The sequence below is a fragment of the Phodopus roborovskii genome, unplaced genomic scaffold (genome assembly GCF_943737965.1).
Source record: "Phodopus roborovskii unplaced genomic scaffold, PHOROB, whole genome shotgun sequence".
Lineage (NCBI taxonomy): Eukaryota > Metazoa > Chordata > Mammalia > Rodentia > Cricetidae > Phodopus > Phodopus roborovskii.
Window position 1 is genome coordinate 7915546 of NW_026126578.1, and position 19868 is coordinate 7935413.

Genomic DNA, 19868 nt, shown 5'->3' on the forward strand with positions numbered 1-19868 from the left:
TGACTATGCAGAAGCTCACCCAAAAGCTGAAGGGGCAACTCTGGGTACAGTCTTCCCGGGTGTGAAGAGTTAGTTTACTGTCTTGATTCTGTGCTTGTGTTTTCCGTCCTGGGAATGGAACTCAGAGCCTTGAACAGTCTAGGAAAGTACTGTAGTGGGAACCATATGCCCAGCTGAGGTAATGACTTTGTGTTCATCTTATCTGTAGTCCAACATGTTTGGTTGAAGTTCTTTCTTTGTTGCCCACATTCATATTCTCATGAGAATAAAGAAAGTCAAGGGGCTTTAACTAGGGATGTGACATTCTTGGAACCCTGTACTTAATCCTCAGTAAAGCATGAGCCAAGTTTAGTAGTGCCTGTTTAATCCCAGCACTCGGGAAGTGGAGGCAGGAGGATCAAAAGCTCAAGATCATCATTTGGTACATATCAAGTGTAAGGCCAGCTAGGTATATGAGAGGTTCTCTAAAAATGTTTAAGTCATTTGCATTTTGTTACTACAAATTATAACACACTATAAAGAGCCTGGAACACCAATTGTGGAGGAGGCAGGGAGAAGGGAAACATTTCTTCTAAGTTCTGCAAAAATCATCTTCATCCATTCAAATTTTTCTGAAACATGGTTAGAATCTGACCAGAATTCAGGAATAACTGTACATTTTAATTGATATAATTAACTGTGCCTTTCTTTATCCTCTCTTACTAATGATTCCAATTGTGAAGACTTGGGGTAAACAGAAGCAGGATGTCTGAGAAACAGTGAGCATAATTTGCTCCTGATTGTCTTGAAGAATGAAAGGCAGCAAGCACACTGCCTCTGAGTCCTGAGTCTCTCCTCTCTGAGGTGTGATGAGTGTTGTGGTTGAAATGAATTGAGGGCATTAGTATTTCTAGAACAACAACTCTGAAGAGTTTGTACAATGTGTGTATTAGGAAATCTACTCAGCTACTCAGGGTCTAGGAGTCCTCAGTGTGGAATAGAATGAGCTTGGTGAAAACCAGAGACTCTTTCTTACCTGCAAGAGTTCATAATCAAACCTCTAGCCAGTACATCTTGAAGCTGGTTACCGTTGTCACCTATGCACCCTCCCCCAGCCCTGCCATTTAGGAAAGCTTTCAGAACCTCTGCTAAAAAGAAATTACTTTTAGTACATCAGAGAGTTTGTGATCATATGTTACATATGGCACGCACACACGCGCACACACACACACACACACACACACACACACACACACACACACTACCACCATACACACTAGAAATATAACTAGAATCCCCTCTAGGAAAGAAATAGAAACCTCCAATTTTGTCAACTCCCCAGCTATGCCAAATGTTTTTAATCTCAGTGCCATTTGAGTGCCTAGATAGTCAGGGATACACAGAGAAATCCTGTCTCAACAACAACAACAACAACAAACCTTGAGACTTTAGAAGGGTAAATGACTTTCCCTAAGTCATATAATTAACTAGCCCTCACACAGCAGCTGACAAAGCTCACAATCATCTGTAACCCTAGTTCTGAGGGATCTGACATAGTGTTCAGACATATGCAAGCACCCATAAAAATAAGATAAAAACAAATCTTTGTTGGAGGAGGGGAATTAACCATAGAACCAAAGCCAGGACTCAATAATCTTGGTTTTTATTTCAGTGCTCAAATATATATTTAATAAGATTGAGGTTAGCTCTTTCTAGGGTCCTGTGCATGAGTAAGTACAAATGTTCCTTCTTCCTAGCTGCTTAACCTTGAGACTTTCATAATGACCATAAGCCTTTGGCTGTTCTATACAAAGGATTAGAGAGGAGAGTGTCATGACTAACAGCAGTTGCTTCTAAAAGCTGCATGTTGCAAACTTGAGTAATTGGCGTATTCATTTTATTTGTTAGTTGATCCTTAAGAACAGATACACTAAATTGAAGTTCAGGGCTGAGGCTGAAGCTTAGTGATAGAGGATTTGCTTAACATACGTGGGGTTCTGTGGTTAAATTTTCAAAACTACAAAAACTAAAAAGCTAAAAAGCATTTTTATTTTACTATTTTTTGCAGTGTTTTACCCACAAGGCCTTCTACAGCTGCTTTTTTCTGAAACAGATGGCTTCCAGAGCATTAAAAAAAGAAAGAAAGAAATAGACATTTTCTTGGCTCAATATTTTTAATCTGCTTTGAGTGAATTTTTATAGTGAAATATATTTTATATGTATACTGTGTTTCCTTTGTGGTCTGAGTAAATTTAATCTAAAGCTGCAAGATTAGTTTATGTTCAAGGGTTTTTTTTTTTTCCTGTTATAAGTTGCTTTAACTATTTTTGTTTGTTTTTAAGACTAATTGTGTATTCTCTTGAAATTCAAGAGAAACAACATACTTTTTGTCATTTTAAAAATCTAACAAGTCAAACTATTAGCCAGTCCTAGGGTAACATAGTAGTGGTGTAATTTGAAGGAAAAGAGGAGCAGAGTTTATGGAATGTTTGGCCAGACCAGATCATAACAATGAATAGGAAGAGCCCTTTCTCCTGATTAAGCCCCTTCAGCTTTCAGGTTTTTTTTTTTTTTTTTTTTTTTTTTTTTTTTTAGCAAAGTAATACATGTATAGTCTTTGGAACTAGGGTGGTGGTCTCCTAGAACAAGGAATCACCAACTCAGCCACTTTCCCCTTTTTCATTTGCAGCCATTTGTCATCTACGACATGAATTCCTTAATGATGGGAGAAGATAAAATCAAGTTCAAACACATTACCCCCCTGCAGGAGCAGAGCAAAGAGGTGGCCATCCGCATTTTCCAAGGGTGCCAGTTTCGATCTGTGGAAGCTGTTCAAGAGATCACAGAATATGCTAAAAATATCCCTGGTTTCATTAACCTTGACTTAAACGACCAAGTGACTCTTCTCAAGTATGGTGTCCATGAAATCATCTATACGATGCTGGCCTCTCTGATGAATAAAGATGGAGTTCTCATATCAGAGGGCCAAGGATTCATGACCAGGGAGTTTCTCAAAAGCCTGCGGAAGCCCTTTGGTGACTTTATGGAGCCCAAGTTTGAGTTTGCTGTGAAGTTCAATGCACTGGAATTAGATGACAGTGACTTGGCCATATTTATAGCTGTCATTATTCTCAGTGGAGGTAAGATCCATCTTTTTATTTTGATTTAGAGGAAGGTGGGATGGTGGTGGGGTTGCATTTCCTCAGTGTTCTGTGTTCCTTTTTATTGGCTGTGCTTGTGCGGAACATGCCAGTGGCACAGTGCCATGAGCGTGTCACTCCCCTAGCTGAACACCATTGGCTTTCAGAGTGAAGGTGTGGGGATCCAGGCTCCTTACTTTTATTGTCACATTAAGAATCCAATCATGAAGGACAAATGTCTTTTCTTTTTCCATGTTCTTTTTCTTTGTCTTTCCCCTTTCCTTCCCAAAAGGCCAATTGGTCTTCAATTCATTTTAGAAATGACTCATGTAACTTTGATGATGCTGTAGTATAGGGCAGGCAACTCTGTGTGATCTTGGCCCAGTTAATGCTCCCACCCAACCTTCCCTGCATCAGGAGTCAGGGAATGTGTATATGCTAAACTCCACCTTCTCTCTCATGTGGCTTCTTCTTGTTGTTGTGGCTTCCCTTTTGTTCCTTTGTAAGGCACTTGGGTGTGATTATCAATACAGTGTGAACCAAGAGCATACCACAGAGAAAGAAATTGAGCTACTTGGAAATTTGTCAAAAATTTTGGCCTTGCATATACATAATCTAACTAATCAACTCCAAAAACCATGTTTTATACCAAATGTTACTTTCGATGGTCTCTCTCTTATTTCCAAGTAAGCAGAACTTTCTGCTTTCATCTCTACCTATAAAAATTGCTGAGCTAGGTGTAATGGTATACACTTAGAGTCCCAGTGTTAAGGAAACTGAGGCAAGAGGATCTTGAGTTGATGGCCAGCTTGGGCTACATAGTCTTAAAACAAACAAAGCTTTGATTTTTAAATGGTGAGTTCTTATATTAGAATTGACTTTAGGTGTACTTTCTGTGTGAAGTGTGCAGCAACCTACTTGTGAAAACTCACCTGTAGGGAAGGGGAATCTGTAGGTGTAAAGGTGTGTTATTGCTTCATATAAAAAGCATGATCCAATGCTTAGTCATGTGTGATTGAGAGCAGATGCTTTCTAGTAAGGTGCACGGTGATTACCAAGGGCTGTAAGAGCCAACACCAAGGAGGAACCTCTAATGGCAGACAGCATTCTGAGCACTTCCTACACAAATCCTCACAGCAGCTCAGTGAGGTGAGTATCATTTGCTTAAGGGAGGACAGAAGCACCGGAAGGTATGTGCCTTTGCCCACAATGACATGACCACTGTAAGATGCACCTGGGGTGCCAGTGCATGCCTTTAATCCCAGCACTCCAGAGACAGAGGCAAAGGCAGACATATCTCTATGAGTTCAAGACTGGCCTGTTCTAGAGAGCTCCAGGCCAACCAGGCAACATAGTAAGTGAACCTATCTAAAGAAAGATGGACTGGGATTGCTAGTCTGCTTGCAGAATCCATGCTCCCAGCTTCTATTCTGTGAAAGCAAAGCTGCCTCACATGAATGGGGAGCAGAGAGATAAGTAGTATGGCAAGGGCTAGTCAGTATCAAGTGGTAACTCACTTTAAAGTAATTTTGTGTTGTCTTTGTCGTTGGGGATGGAATCAAGAACTGGGCATGCAGCGACCACTACCCAGGCACAGCACACCCACAGATACTAAATCAACATGTTTTTGGAGTTGAGTAGTTGAGTTTTAGGAATTTTTGTGCTGGAGATTAAACTCATGGCTTCAGGCATGTCTACCACTGAATTATACTCCCAGTCCTAAAAGCACCATTAATAACTATAAAATAGTCTACTTTTAAAGGGTCTCTGATAGACCAAATCATCTCCTTATATATTTACATTATTATTTCTCTTTGAATGACAGTAAAAACATAGAAGAGTGCTGAAAAATGTATTTCCTTATTTTGTTTACTTATTTGTTTGTTTATTTCATTGTTTAAGTTTTTGAAACAGGGTCTTGGGCTACCCTGAACTCACTATGTTGCTGAAGCTGGACTTGAACTCCTGATCCTTGGTGCTGGGATTATAGACTTGTACCAATATCTCTTTCATTGGAAAGTGTTCTAAATTTTGATTATTGAATATTCTTCTACGTAAATTTCTATATAAATCTCATTTTGTCATTGTAAATTTCAAGAAATGGAATTCATATCTATGAGAATTTTTAAGTCTTTTATTTCGTCATTGCCAGATTGCTTTCCATAATGTTTGCAGTTATATATATCCACAGTCAATAAGGGAAAAAAATATTCAAATGTCTTACTTTGTAAATAGGAAAGGTCTGAACAAGAAACTGTCATGATGGGCTAGGGGCAGGAGCTCAGTGGATGAGTGCTTTTCTGATACATGCAAAGGTTTCAAGCACCACATAAATAAAAATACACCTACACATGTGCACATATATACACATACACATATACACACATGCATACACACAAACATACATACATACACACACCATTCATTAGTTGGTCAAGAAACCACACTACAAATAATGTGCTCAGATTTGATGCTGTAGTTACTAACTCATGTTAGTTTATAAAAGTTAGAATGGCACCAGTGACAATACTCTATGTAAAGAAGTTCCTTTTGACCCTTTGCAGATTGTCTTCACAAAAGCCAGGATTCAGAGCTCATCTGATCCACACAACAATGAAAGATACCCCAAAGTAGCAGCCTGCCAGATTATTAAGATCTTTGTGAATATCTCTGAACTTCCTCAAAACAGAGGATTAGTCACTGATGTGTTCCTACATCACAAAAAGGAAAATCCTTCCCTGACCAAAGTTGACTTTTATAGATGAAGTCTAAATACAGGCAACAGACAAGAGTAAAACTGGCCCATGTTTGTAGAGCTCACAGGGACATGATTCTCTCTCCTCTTTACTCAGGAGAGCTGGTTGGGTGCAGGCCAGGTAAAAGCTACCCAACAGCCATTCCCAGTCCAAGGACTGGCTTCCAGTCCATAGATGTGTGATCAATATTCCAAGCCCTGCTTTATTAGAGAAAGACAGTTTGCAAATTAGCCTATGTTTGTTGGTTGTTTTTCCTTATTCTAAAACTCCAGGAAGAGAAAACATCATATAAACAAGAGGCTTTAATCCAGAAAACAGAATTCTGTCCCTATCCAATCTTAGCAAGCACGATTATCTCTTCAGAGCTTCAGAAGCTGTTCTTTAGCTTCTGAGCTGGAGCTTTGGCTCTAGTGAAGGCACTCAAGTGTTCAGGCTGGGGAATGATGAGGAAGCTGAGGCTATGTAAGAGAGAGGACCTGAGCTGAGTGTAGAGGGTGCTTAGAGGGACCAAAGAGGAAGATTGTAGATAGAAGCATCAATTTGACCCAACTCTGGATTTGCTGGGGAAATAAATGTTGCTACCCACTAAACAGTGCTGACCCTGTTGATCTGGGTCTTAGATTTGAACTGTGTTTACCAACTTCTCCTGTACTCAGCTCTTGCAACCAGTTTGCTGAGAGAGATGACCTAGTTCTCAAAGTCTTCTTGTCTCTCCCCTCTGAGCTGGAGTAAGAAATGGAATAAAAAGAACAGAAGTGCTTCAGAGCCAAGGCTTAGCACTTCTTAACAGCGGTCCATAGTCTTCCATGGGTCCCAACAGGGCACCCATGAGTCTATTCTCACTTCACAGGCAGACAAATTAGGGCCCTGGACTCAGATTTGTAAAAGATCTGATGCCTATTTAATAGTAGTAGGACTGGGCTAAAAGCCAAATGTCCTGTCACGGTGGTAGCCCTGTCCCCTCTCCTTCCTTACTTTCTGCAGCTGGCAGCTGCAGCCTACACTCCCACCCACACGTTCCTTCCTTAAGGCTTAACCTGGAAGCCAGGGGAGCACTTCCTTGTAATCCCAGCAAATAATAGCTTCCGTTGCACCCTCTAGTCTTACTGCTGGGGTAGGTGGTGTTGAGAGTAATAAAATTGAGTCCAGCAAGGAGATGTTTGCAACTGGCGCCATAGACCCATGCCAGCCTCGCTAGCAAGCTTTCAAGCCCTGCTCCATGGCCAATGCCAAGTGTGAAGCTCAGGGAATCTGGCAAACTCCAGGACACTCCACTGGACACTTTGGCCCTTGAGTGTGTGCTGTGTGGTAAAGAAAAGCTTAGGAGGGTCCAGCTGGAACTCTCCAACAGGAAAAAGCCCTTGTTAATTCAGAACAGCTTGGAATCCATTCCGATTCATCCTAAACTTTTAAGATATGAGGGAGGAAATTCACTGGATTTTACAATGTATTTTTCAAGGCAAATTGCCACTGCAGTCTGAGTGACAGAGAAACAGCAACTATCCCTACATGTAGCAGCAATAGACAGCGAGTCATCAACTTCCTTACTTACTCTCTAGAGTCTGGTTTGTGCCAACCACCTACAGGGTGTCCCCTGCTCTTTCTAGCAGACCCCACAATGTTCCTTCTTCAAAGCAGCTCTGGATGGCTGTTCTTGGAGTGACTGGCTATTGAGTGGGTAGAAGGTGGTTACGTTCCCTTAGTTATACTTTTGCCCATGAAAAAAACTTGATACTGTTTGTCAATTTAACCTTGTTCTGTCAAGTCAATAACTTGATGTCCCATGCCTTTATCATGGACCATGGCTGGTGGGTACACTTTTTAATTTATTGGACTTAAAACAGAGTCAAAGTACATTGCCTAGAATAAGTTGAAAGATGCTTGTAATAAGAAAAACAACAACGGTAACACCCATTTGTTGAATATCCCAGAGATCCAGAACATGTGCTCTAGTCTTAAACTTTTATCTGACTTTGCTAGAGCTCTGTGTATCCTATACCCCAGTTTATTGATGGAGAAAATGGAACTTCAGAGAAAACAAGTTACTTGCCTCTAGTCACAGAGCTACTAATTATTAAGGCGAGGGATGTAGCGCAGTGACAGAACCCACACTGAGCATGTGCAGACCTTGGTTCAAACCTCAGCTCTGCAAACATCATCATCTTCATCATCATCATGTACTTCTCTATGAAATTCTGTTGCCTTTTGACTAATTAAGATGAAGAAGGCTCTTAGTTGTCTTGATCTTAGGGTTCTTTAGAAGCTACCAAAAGTAACTATTTCCATGCTGCCTATAAGTATTTATAATTAAGAATGTTCATATATTGTTAATATCCAATGCCCTTCTTAAGATACAATTTTAACTAACTTGCAAACACTTTACCCACTGATCCATCTTCCCAGACTCCTTGCTTGACTTTGAAAAGTGCTTGGGAAAGGCTTGTGATAAGCTGAAGGCTGGTGCTATAGTTCTTACATCTGTCATATAATAAGCACCTGGACACAATGGTTTGCAAAGCTTCCCATGAAAGTAGACAGTAAACTTCAAATGGCTAAGTAAATATGTTTCCACTTAACCAGACACCATCATATACCAGGTGATAAGAGAGATAAATGGTTGCAAAGAAGAGTTGTAAGAACGGGGTAGGGAGATTGTTTCGTTGGTGAAGTGACTGCTATGCAAGCATGAGGACCTGAGTTCAGATCTCCAGCATCCATGTAAAGGCCTTCTGCTATGGCATATGGGTGTAAAACCAGCACTGGAGATGCAGAGGCAAGAAGATCCCTGTGTATAGATTGCTGGCCAGCCATACTAGCTGAATCAGCTGACTCCACTTTCAGTGAGAAACCCTTCCTTTCTCAAAAAGTAAGGTGGCAAGTGAGGAAGACACCTAGTGTCAACCTCTTACCTCCATATACACATGTGCACAGGAGGATGGGGTGGAGCGCAAGCATACATGCACTCATGAGAGGGATTTAAAGTTGTTAAAATGATATCCAGTGTCTCCATTTCTCTTGCTCTAGAGAAATAGCTGAGCAGATGCACACTTGTTCTGTGTAGTTCAAGCAAGTAGATGCTTACTCCAGGGAGTTGCAAAAGCCCCTCATTTAGCAGCTCAGAATCCAGTGACCCACTGCAGATCACTTGGGGCAGAAGGACCACCAGGTTTGGGAGTGTACCTCTACCCATGTACCTCAATTACCCTTCAGACCTTGGATATATGTGTCATACTTCCATTTTACTGTAGAGTGATTTCTGTAAGTTACAGTGGACAGTATAACACATTTCTCTGGAGAAGAAGAGTGTATGCGGAGCCTTACAATAGTCACACTCTTGCCTCTTCTTAGCACCAGGGCCTTTATATCCTCTTCAGTCTGTGAACATCTCACATAGTAAAGTGAAAAGGAGACAAAATCCAAACCACTTTGAAACTTAGACATTAAAAATAAGTATAAATAGCAATACACTAACATTTTGTGTTTGATGATCCTGGGGATTGAACTTAGGTCTTCATGCATGCTGAGCACAGGCTTTCCCATTGAGTTACAGCCTCAGCATTATGCCAGCTTCCTACTTCTATGCCAGCTAATATTTAACTTCCTTCCCCATTGAGAATGTTGTTTTTCCAACTGTTCTTCAAATATCGAAAATAAACAAGGACATCTAATTTCTCTTGAGCTGGTCAGCCAGTGTTATCATGTCTCCTGTCCCCCATCAGGTGACGACCATGTCACAGAGTGATTGCTGGTTTATTAAGGACTGACATATCTAATGGGCTCTACCTACACTGTGCATGAGGCAGCCCTGTGTGTGAGATTGGTAGAATGACTTTGAATAATGACTCAGTTTGAGTTATCTAGAAATGTCCCATTAGTTCTCTGTTTTCATAACCTCATGCACTAGGTATGAAAGGGGTGAGGTATATTTATGAGTTTGCAACTGGCACCCAAATACTAAAAACCAGAGAGCTGGGGGCAGGGATGAGGTAACGGGGGGAATAGTGAAACATCTTCAAGTTACCCCATAGATAGACATGCATGTGAGAATATATGTACAGGTTCTTGTCTGTAAAGTATAGAAGAAGACTCCTTATCTGTAACTGCTTCAGAAATAAAACTTCCTCCTCCACCCAGGCTGGGTAGGCCACCATCATCTCAGGACTGAGCAAACAGTGGTGTTTGAGACAGACCTAGGATTGAAAGTTGAACTGCTGAGTCATTCCTGTCCACACTGGCAGTCTTGGAAGAGGCTCCTTAGCCAGTCACAGGTGGCTTTTCAGAGCACTTTATCATTTTGGACTCTCAAAATGTGTATTTAAACTCTGGGTGACCCCAGGCAGCCTTCCAGGTAGGCACCATTCAGCTGTAAGCAGGCAAGGATGAACCCAGGATCCTCAGGTCACCTGTCAGGGAGGCTAGACACAGGGATGTAAGGTGCCATGAAGCCCAAAGGAGACTTCTCATCTGGTGCAGCCCCTGTGAATAGGTCAGGGAGAAAGCTCCAGAACCACACAGGAGAATCTGAAAGTCCCACTCCCCCACTTCCTAGATGTGTGGTTGCAGCAATTATTTACCTCCCTGGGCCTTAACTTCCTTATCAGCTCCCCAAGCAAGTGAAATAGCATTATATGAAGCTTCTGGCATTGTGCCTGGGACACTGCTGTGCACACAGTGAATGCTAATTTCCCCTTTCTCCTGTGTGATATCATTTGAAGTAGCTCCACTCCATCCTGCCAGTCAAATGGCTTGAAATTCCACCAACCGTCCTTAAAATCCCTTCCTACAATAAAAATACCCCTAGGGAGCTCTCAGCTAATCCCTTTATCAGCTATCACTTTAAGGGGATTAGTTGCAGATTGAGAACAAAACCCAAAGGGAAAGAGATACAGAGAAGGAGGAGGAGCCAAAGAAGAAGGATCAAAAACCCCTAGCCCTGGGCCCCCACAGAGGCAGGGGGAGCTAGGATTGAGGATTCCCCCTCCCAGAATTCCCTTGACTTTGCAGGAACCTTAGATTTTAGAAACTTATACCTATGTTTTGTGGTTACAAGTTCCTCTAAGGAAAAATTAAAAGAAAAGACAAGAAAGAAAAAGAAAAGGGGAAAAGAAGATGGGGAGGGTGCAGGAGTGGGGAATCTGAAGTTGTCTCTGGTTTGCTGTCATGGGTCTAAAGTCAAAGAGGTGTTCTTAGTCTTCCTTTTCTCAGCCTTTCCTCCTTCATCTCCTCTACTCCCAGAGCAAGGCAGAGAGCCACACTGAGGACAGCAGTGTGTCAGGCTGGGGGAAACTCAGAAGAGGACATTCTCCTATTTCCTTCTACCAAGCCTGCTTCCTCTACCCCATACCCCAATCCCAGCCATCCATCAATCCTGATGGAATCATCCAAAACAGAAAGAACAGAATTGCAGCAGCCTCCTTCAGCTAAAGTGGCAAACCACAATAGAATCCTCCTTGGCCCTGACAGAAAAGGAAAGGAGCAGAGCACATGGCTGAACCTTGAGTGACTAGAAGGATCACAAGGACTTCCCAAGGCCAACACAGAACACATAAGGCCCATTCCATCTTCCAAAGACCTTGAAATAGAACCAAACCCAGGCTCTGTTCCCTGGGTGACCATGTATAAAGGGACAGCCTAGCTTTGACCAAGCATTACCTTGTCCCTCACATATTCATGTTGAGGAGCTGGCTCTGTAGAGATGGGGACTGAGGAGTGTTGATTTAGGGTTGCTGTTTGATGGGCGGATACTAGAAAATTTTGGCTAGGCTTGATTTCATTGTGGTTTTCCCTTTCCATCGTCCTGCTAAATCATATTGTTATCCAACACAGAGAGAGCATTGACTAATGTGAGATCATTGCTTGCACAGGGAAGTGTAAATGTTTCAGTGCATCAGAGGGAGGGGCCAGCAGCAACATGCAGCAGGCAGATGATATCTATCTGTGAAGCATTTGCAAGGCTTCTGTTTTACTGCATCCTGGCTTTTCTGATAGAAGCAGTAAACCACCCCATGCCTCAAATCATCCATTGGTCAGACCTCTCGTTAATTTAGGTTGACTATGCTAACATCCTAATAAATCCTTAGCAAGGTACAGCCCAGGCCTGAGAAGAAGAAAACATCTGGAACAGGGAAGGTGAGGGAAAGCTGAAAAGAAGGGAATAATTAAGGGAAGAAGAACAGGAAAGAGAGAACCTAGGAAAACCAGGATCTGGCAGAAGAGAAACAACCAAGGGAGTGGCTGAAGTAACCTTCCAAAGCCTGCTGTGTGCCATAACACACTCAGTACTCAGAACACTGTGACTTGGTTTACCATCCCAGTTCTGCTTGAAACCATTAGTTACTTCATAATGAGCAGAGGAGAGAGCTCAGTTGGTCAAGTACCTGCCTTCTATGAATGAAAACAGGAATTCAGTTCCAAAAGCACAGATGGGTTTTGTTTTGTTTATTAGCCAGCTATGAGGTTGGAGAGATGGTTCAGTGGTTGAGCACTGCTGTTGTTCCTTCAGAGGACCAGAGTTAGTTTCCCAGCACCCACATCAGATGTCTTACAACCTGTAACTCCAGCCCCAGGGGGGATCAATCACCCTCTTCTGGCCTCCTTAGATACCCACACATACAAGGCATATACTTAGCACACATACACACACACAGAGAGAGAGACAAATAAATAAATAACATAAATATATTTAAAAGCCAGACCTGTGCTGGTGATCCCAACACTGAGAAAGCAGGAAACAGATGATCCCTGGGGCTCTACATGGCAAACCTAGTCAGAGACCTTGTTTCAAAAAAAGAAAGGAAGGAAGGAAGGAAAGAGGGAAGGAAGAAAGGAAGGATGGAAGGATTGAAGGAAGGGATATATATATATGTATATAAATATACATACATATATATAAATATACATACATATATATATATATATATATAGAGAGAGAGAGAGAGAGAGGGAGAGGGATAGCACCTGTAGAATGATTTTCTCTGACCTCCATTCCCACATGTGCACACGCAGGTGAACAAAACTGTTTTGAAGTGCTATGGATTGAATTAAAGTGTACTAGACAAGCACTCCAGTACACCTCTAGCCCCTTATTTTTTTATTATACAGGTTCTTGCTATGTTGCCCATGTTAGCCTCAAATTTCTGGCCTCTGAGTATCTTGGACTACAGGTGTGCTCCACTGAGCCAGCTTCCTTTTTTAAAACAAGAAACCTGAAATATAGAGAGGTTCGTAAATCTGGCTGAGGTCACCATGTGTGGAAGCACCAAGTTGGACTGTCAAAGCTCCTCAGTAAACTAGTACTGCTCACTAAGGGCTACATGTTCAAACACCAACAGCCCCTGAAGACCTAGAAGACCCATCCCAGGTCACGTACATGAGATACATATACATTGTGTTTAGTCTCTCCAGCTCATTTTAATATGTAGCCCAAATTGAGGATTCCTGTACCAGATCTGGCTCTCCTGCACAATGTGTTTCTCTAGAGAAAATAATAGGAGGAAATGATCACAGACCATGTGATAACTTACACAGTCTATCTAATTTTCACTCTGATTCTGAAGATTAGAATCCTTAGTCATTTCTACAAGGAACACGTATCTGGACCACTTTGACTGTTTGTTTTGTGTGTGTTCTGCACTGTCCTGCATGCATTTTTTCAACTATGAGTGTGAGAATTTGGCCCAAACATGTCTGTATTTGAAATTATATTATTCCTGTGCTCTCAAATTTCCATTCTTACCAAGAGTACTTCAAAACCTTCAATTTCCCAGCTGTTAATACACCACCCCACCCTTACTGACCTGACCCCACCCTATAGCACAAAGAGTAAAAACTTCTAGAATTCTTACCCCTGTAACACACTATGGTCTTATGAGAGATGTGGCATTGTTGTCTTCAAATGTAAACCATCCCCTGAAAAATGTGATAAGCTGTCCAAAAGCACATGGAAATTTAAGTGGAAGGAATACAACACTTGGTCTTCAGGTTCCAGGTCCAGGCCCCTTAGAACCTATCTTGGAGCTTAAGGTATAATCCAATAAAGGAAATGATGGAGTAAGTTAGAAAAGAAGTTGCAGAGTACTGAGTCTGAGTCTCAGATAGCTTTTGTCCTCCTCAGTATTCACCTCACTCCTGATGGTTATGGGTCAATATATAGCTGCCCCACAAACTGACATCTCCCCTTAAAGTACCTAAGTACCGTCCATTTCAAACCAACCCAGCATCTCCCAGAGACCAGACAGGAAGACTGGACTTTGTTATCTCGCCTGTCCTTCAAGGAACCAGATGGGCACAACTGAGCCTCCAGCTCAGGTGGGTGGGTCCTAGCAGCACCAAGCATTGAGTCTACTTTAGATCAGAATCAGATCTGGATAAGATGGAAGCTTTGTAGATTTGCCCAAATCAGTTGCTCTCTAATCAATCCCAGGACTGTGAATGAATACCGGAAAGGTTCTTTCCCAATTCTTTGCAGCCCAGGGAATAAGGATGTAATAATTGACTCCAGCCTCCTGGAGTGTGTGAGTCAACAGGGCTTCCCCAAAGGGCCTTCTGGGCAACCCTAGCCAACAGAGAGCCCTTGACCCTGAACAGCCTCCTCCAGACACGCCTCTCACCTCAGCAAGGTATAAGGACCTCAGATAGCCCTTCAGGAAATGTCCCAACAGGCTCTGGACCCCAGCGAGTAGACGGAAAGGCAAGGATGACTCTGGGGGTTAGTCTATGGTACAGTATCAACTCAGTGAAGGGCCCAGGAAATGTGGGGAGGAAGGTGAAAGAGGAACGGAGAGGAGAGCAGAGAATGTCCCAAAGCCCATGGGAGAGCAGAAGCAGAGGAGCAATTGATAGATCCCTTTTGCCCTTGACCTGAGACCAAAAGAGGCTGGCTTTCATTCTGGTTTTGTTTTTAAATAAGCCAGTTCTAAGTTTAATATGCAAGCTTATGAATACACTTTTCTAATTCAATTCTTATTTCCCTAGTTGAATTATGTGAATTTGTGTACTAGAGGGAATTACAGATAAGAATGCATCTTAGAACTTTGGAATTAAGGATTTAGAGATCATTGATAGAGTATACAGAGGAGGGAACTGAGCCCAACAAATTTAATCAGTCAGACCCAAGGTCATGGAGCTGGTGAAAGACAAAACTGGAGAATGTGGCCCTATCTACTCTGTGGCCTCCTTGCCCAAACTGTCTGTTCCCTTGACAGAGGTTTGTGCAGGGGACAGCCAGGCTGAGCTGTAGATGATCTAACTTGTCACTGGAGAAAATATATTTAATCTGTGGCCACAGCATTTCAGCCCTTCAGCCAAACATCATCCATCACATCATAAACAGTAACTTGCCAAAGAAGAGTTGGAAAATCCAAACCAGATCCTTCCCCACTCCTAGAGCGGCCAGTCACATTTCACTTCCTGAGCAAGATTCCAGCCCATCCTTTGCCCAGTAGGGTCTTGTTGTTTGATAGAGACCCTATTCTCATTCATATGATCTCTTCAACAGCTTTGTCCCCACTGATGCTACTCAAAAAGAAGGAGAAAGGAGAGAGGATCCAGGAGCAGAAGCTCCAGAATAGGCTGTGTGGCCCTGGGACACTGCCACTCAGCTATGCCATTCACACAGTCTCAGGCTTTCAAAACTCAGAAATTGTTGGGGAGAGGGATCGGCAGTCATTACATCCGAGCCCCAATCCAGAGTCTGGCTTTTCCTGAAGCCTCAGTGGCTTCTTAACTTTTGAAATGCTTTTATTTCTTCTTCGTGTATGTGAGCATCCACGCACACACATAGAGGTCAGAGGACATGATACACAGAGGAAGACAATGGAGTCCATCCTCCTAGGGATCAAACTCAGGGCATTGGAGTTGCACAGCAACAAGAGCTGTACCTGCTGAGCCACCTCACTGGACCAAGTGATCCCATTGTGGTGTCACAACTGAGAAAGACACAGCACTTCCAGGGGTGGATTCTCTGGGCCAGAACTAAATCATTTTTTCCATTCTCAGAGTCTGAGACTTTTCACTGTTATTATTCCCATGGTCTCACATTTAATGCTGGAATTTCAAAGGAAATGGTATTTAATCCAATTGATAGGACATGTTAGAGAAGAAGAAAGTCAAACCAAAGACATGTTTCTTTCTATAATGAAAAAGAAGTAATATTGAGAGAATGTTCTCAAAGTCCCACCCAGAGACCACACTGTTTTCCTGAGCCTTACCTCAGTGGATTAAAGGTTATGAAAGTTTATTAGATATGGCAAAACAAAACACCATTCATGGTAGACGTCCTCACTGTGTAGTGATTCTGCCTTCAGGCTTGTTCACCAACTAAAATTGTACTCTTCCATCTGGGACTTTGGGCCAGAACAACCACTTGCTCATTAACTTGGCCAGCTGAGGGCTTACTGGGCATCCATCCACTGGTGGCTCAGAGACACCAGGACATCCTGGCCACAGGACAGTGCTGACAATACAAGGAAAGGACTTAAGTGTATAGTGTTTGGATCAGATATGCACAATCCTGAAAAATGTAGCCATTCAGTAAACATACCTCAAATGTAGAGATCAGAGTGGTCGTAAGGTACTATGGGGCCCAGAGCAAAAGATGAGGACAAGAGAGAAGGGATGGGGAGAAGTACTCCATCCTACTGGGGCTCCATCTGAAGAAGCAGCTGAAGTCACTGTGAAGTGAAGAGGCTTCAGGCAGAAGGCACTGAGAGACTCTACAGACAGTTTGATGTATCTGGATATTTGAGGAATTTGAAATAGAAGTACCTTAATGTAACTGGAGCAGAAGGATAACTGGAGAAACTGAGGCTGAGGGATAGGGACAGCTGCTGATGAGACAGATATAAAGATGTGAGTAAACTTACAGTGAAGGAAAAGCCATAGTATTTTACAGAGTGAGCAGCCTACAGAGCTAAACTTTGAAGTCAATATAAGATGCTGGGGTGTGTCCTAAATGCAGTAAATGAATCCTCTTTTCAGTTGGTCTTAAGGAGAAAACCCTTACATTCTAACAAATGCAGTGGACTTAGAATACAACAACCAAAACCCAGACCCTGACTCAGAACTTCTAAAGCAGTGGGTGTGGTAGCCCACACCTTTAATCCCAGCACTAAAGAAGCAGAGGCAGGCAGATCTTTTGTGTGTTCAAGACCAGCATAGTTTACATAGTGAGTTCTAGGCTAGCCAGAACCACATGCAGAGACCCTGGAGAGAGAGAGAGAGAGACAGAGACAAAATTTAAAACAGTCCTATATAGCTCTTAGATTATAGGCTGAAGCCAACATTATAAGATAGGCTGTTTTAACAGAACAATGAGAGTCTGTTCCTGAAGGCCCGTGGGATGGAAGCAAAGTGACACTGGGAGGGAAATTTACAGTCTTACTGAGTTCATTAGAGATCGAGAAATCCCAAAACTAAAAGAATAAAGCATTCAGATCAAGAAATTAGGAAAGGAGAAAAAAAAAAGAGATGAATAAATTTATTTTAAAAAGGGAATTAAATGTTGAAACAAAAATATAATTTAAAGTTGATTAATAAAACTAAAGGCTGTATTTTAATGAGACAATAAGAGGGGACTGGATAAATGACTCCATGGTTTAGAGCATGACTGTTCTTGCAGAGAGCTCAGATTCAGTCCCCGGCACTGACCAGTGGTTCATAAGCATTGGCATCTGATGCCTTCTTCTGACCTCCAAAGGCACAGGCATGCACAAGGTGTGCACATATATATGAAGAAACACACACACACACACACACACACACACAATAAAGTTCTTAAAGAAAATGGGTAAGTCTTTTAAAAGTAAGATTTCAAAATGAGGAAATACACAGAAGCTAAGAAGTATAAAAAGAGTAGATTTCATTAGTTCATAAAAAAGAAAATAGAAGAGGGACCGGTTGGGAAGAGGAAGGGTTCACCAAGAGTGGGGATAGGACCATAAAGGGTAACAGGAAAGAATATGGTCAGAGTACATATATGGGGAATGTCATAATGAAACCCACTCACTATATGTACAATTAACTTAGTCTAATAGAAACTTTTAACACTATATAACAAAAGTAGATTTCAGATTATAAAAGAATATCATGTACAGCTCCATTCTAAAAGAATTTACTTGTTTTACTTTATACGCGTTGTAGAGAGCCTAGGTAGTAAAGGATTTATCATTAGGGCCAGAAGGCTCTTCAAACGAATTCCAAGAAACCACAAAGAAGCAGGTCAAAACTAAAGGAAAACAGAACTCCACTCATAAGGCTGGTTCACAGTTACTGCCCAAACAATGGATGGCTCAAATGATAACACTCCCAGCCATATCACCCACAGTTATTACAAAGCCTGGAATAAGATTTTAACAAATGAGTACAAGGACATAAGGAAATCTATTAATGTAATCCATTATACTAGGTTAAGATAAAATCATATCTTTTCGGATATGATATCTCTTCAAATAGAAAATTTTAAAAGCCTTCAATAAAATTTAACCAACATTCCTGTCTAAAACAAATTTAAAACTTTAAAATTCTTGGAAACCAAAAGTAAAACATATTCACCACAATCTACAGTAAATGTCACACTTGTGGCAATTAGCAACATTTGCTTGCTTGTTAGGTAAGGCTGATACAAGGGTATCCTACCAAGTACAGGATTGACTGCACTCCTGTATGTAAACTGGGAGGCTGAGCCAAGAAGTCTGAGAGAGCCCAGGAGTTTGGGGCCTGCCTACGCAATTCAGTGAGACTTTGCCTCAAAACAAACTGGAAAGGTAGAAAGGAAACAAAGAGAAAAAAATGTTAAGAATGGATGAAAAACACCTGCAACCTCATCCCTCAGAAGAAACACCAGCTACACTGAAGCGAATTTATTTTACTATCATTCCTTGCTGGAAATGTGCTGTACCAGGCCACACAAAAACAGCAAAACTTACACTTGAAAACTTTATTTGAAGCTGTTATGAGAATGTAGGTAGAAGCTGTAAAAAGATTCATCCAGGAGGAGCAAAAGTTGGAAATGTGATCTCTGAGAAGAGAAGCATGCTGGCAGAAGAGTCTTGAGTTGAGGATGGTGTTACATCATCACACAGTTAGTGCTGACTGGAAAGTGCTTTAGCCTCAGGCTGCCCAGGCCTTAGAGTGGGCCCTGAGAACCTTTGACTAAGCCTCCTTTTGTGTTTTCTTCATTTCTCCCAGACCGTCCAGGTTTGCTGAACGTGAAGCCCATTGAGGACATTCAAGACAACCTGCTGCAGGCCCTGGAACTCCAGCTTAAGCTGAACCACCCTGAGTCCTCACAGCTGTTTGCCAAAGTGCTCCAGAAGATGACAGACCTCAGGCAGATCGTCACAGAGCATGTGCAGCTATTGCATGTGATCAAGAAGACGGAGACGGACATGAGCCTTCACCCCCTGCTCCAGGAGATCTACAAGGATTTATATTAGCAGAAAAGCCCCCTCCCTCCTGCCCTCCTACCCTCCCCCTCTCCCCCCTCCCCGCTGATGTGCTCCCTCTTTCAGTTGCACTATTATCTGGAGGGGGATAATCTGACAATTAAGAAATTTACTGTGAAAAAGCATTTTAAAAACAAAAAGTTTTAGAACATGATCTATTTTATGCATATTGTTTATAAAGATACATTTACAATTTACTTTTAATATTAAAAATTACCACATTATGAAATTGTTTATAGTAAAGATTGAATGCATGTCTCCCATTCTACTATCACATATTTGGGGGCAGATTTCCACATTTTATTTCTTTCCTCCTTTCTTTCTTGGTCATTCTTTGACATATGTGTGTGCTTGTGCTTGTGCTTGTGTTTGTGTTTATGTGTGTGCAGATGCTGTGCATATGTGTGGAGGCCTAGAGGCAGCTTAGGTACCATGCTCAAGAACATCATCTACTACTTTGAGAGGGGAGTCTTTCATTGTCCTGAAACCAACATATAAGACTATACTATTGGTCAATGAGGCCTGAGAAGCCTTCTGTTTCCAATTCCCCA

At 41.9% G+C, this 19868-nt stretch overlaps 1 protein-coding gene across 6 annotated transcripts in view; it reads left to right on the forward strand.

Annotated features, from left to right (window-relative positions):
* Positions 1-19546, forward strand: part of Pparg (peroxisome proliferator activated receptor gamma) — a 128844-nt gene extending 109298 nt beyond the window's left edge. For all 6 annotated transcript variants that reach the window (XM_051203877.1, XM_051203874.1, XM_051203879.1 and 3 more), the window contains 2 exons: positions 2669-3119; positions 19061-19546. In XM_051203877.1, coding sequence (XP_051059834.1) covers positions 2669-3119; positions 19061-19308 — 699 coding nt within the window. In that variant the 3' untranslated portion in view covers positions 19309-19546. The remainder of the gene's footprint in view (positions 1-2668; positions 3120-19060) is intronic.
* Positions 19547-19868: the final 322 nt, after the last annotated feature.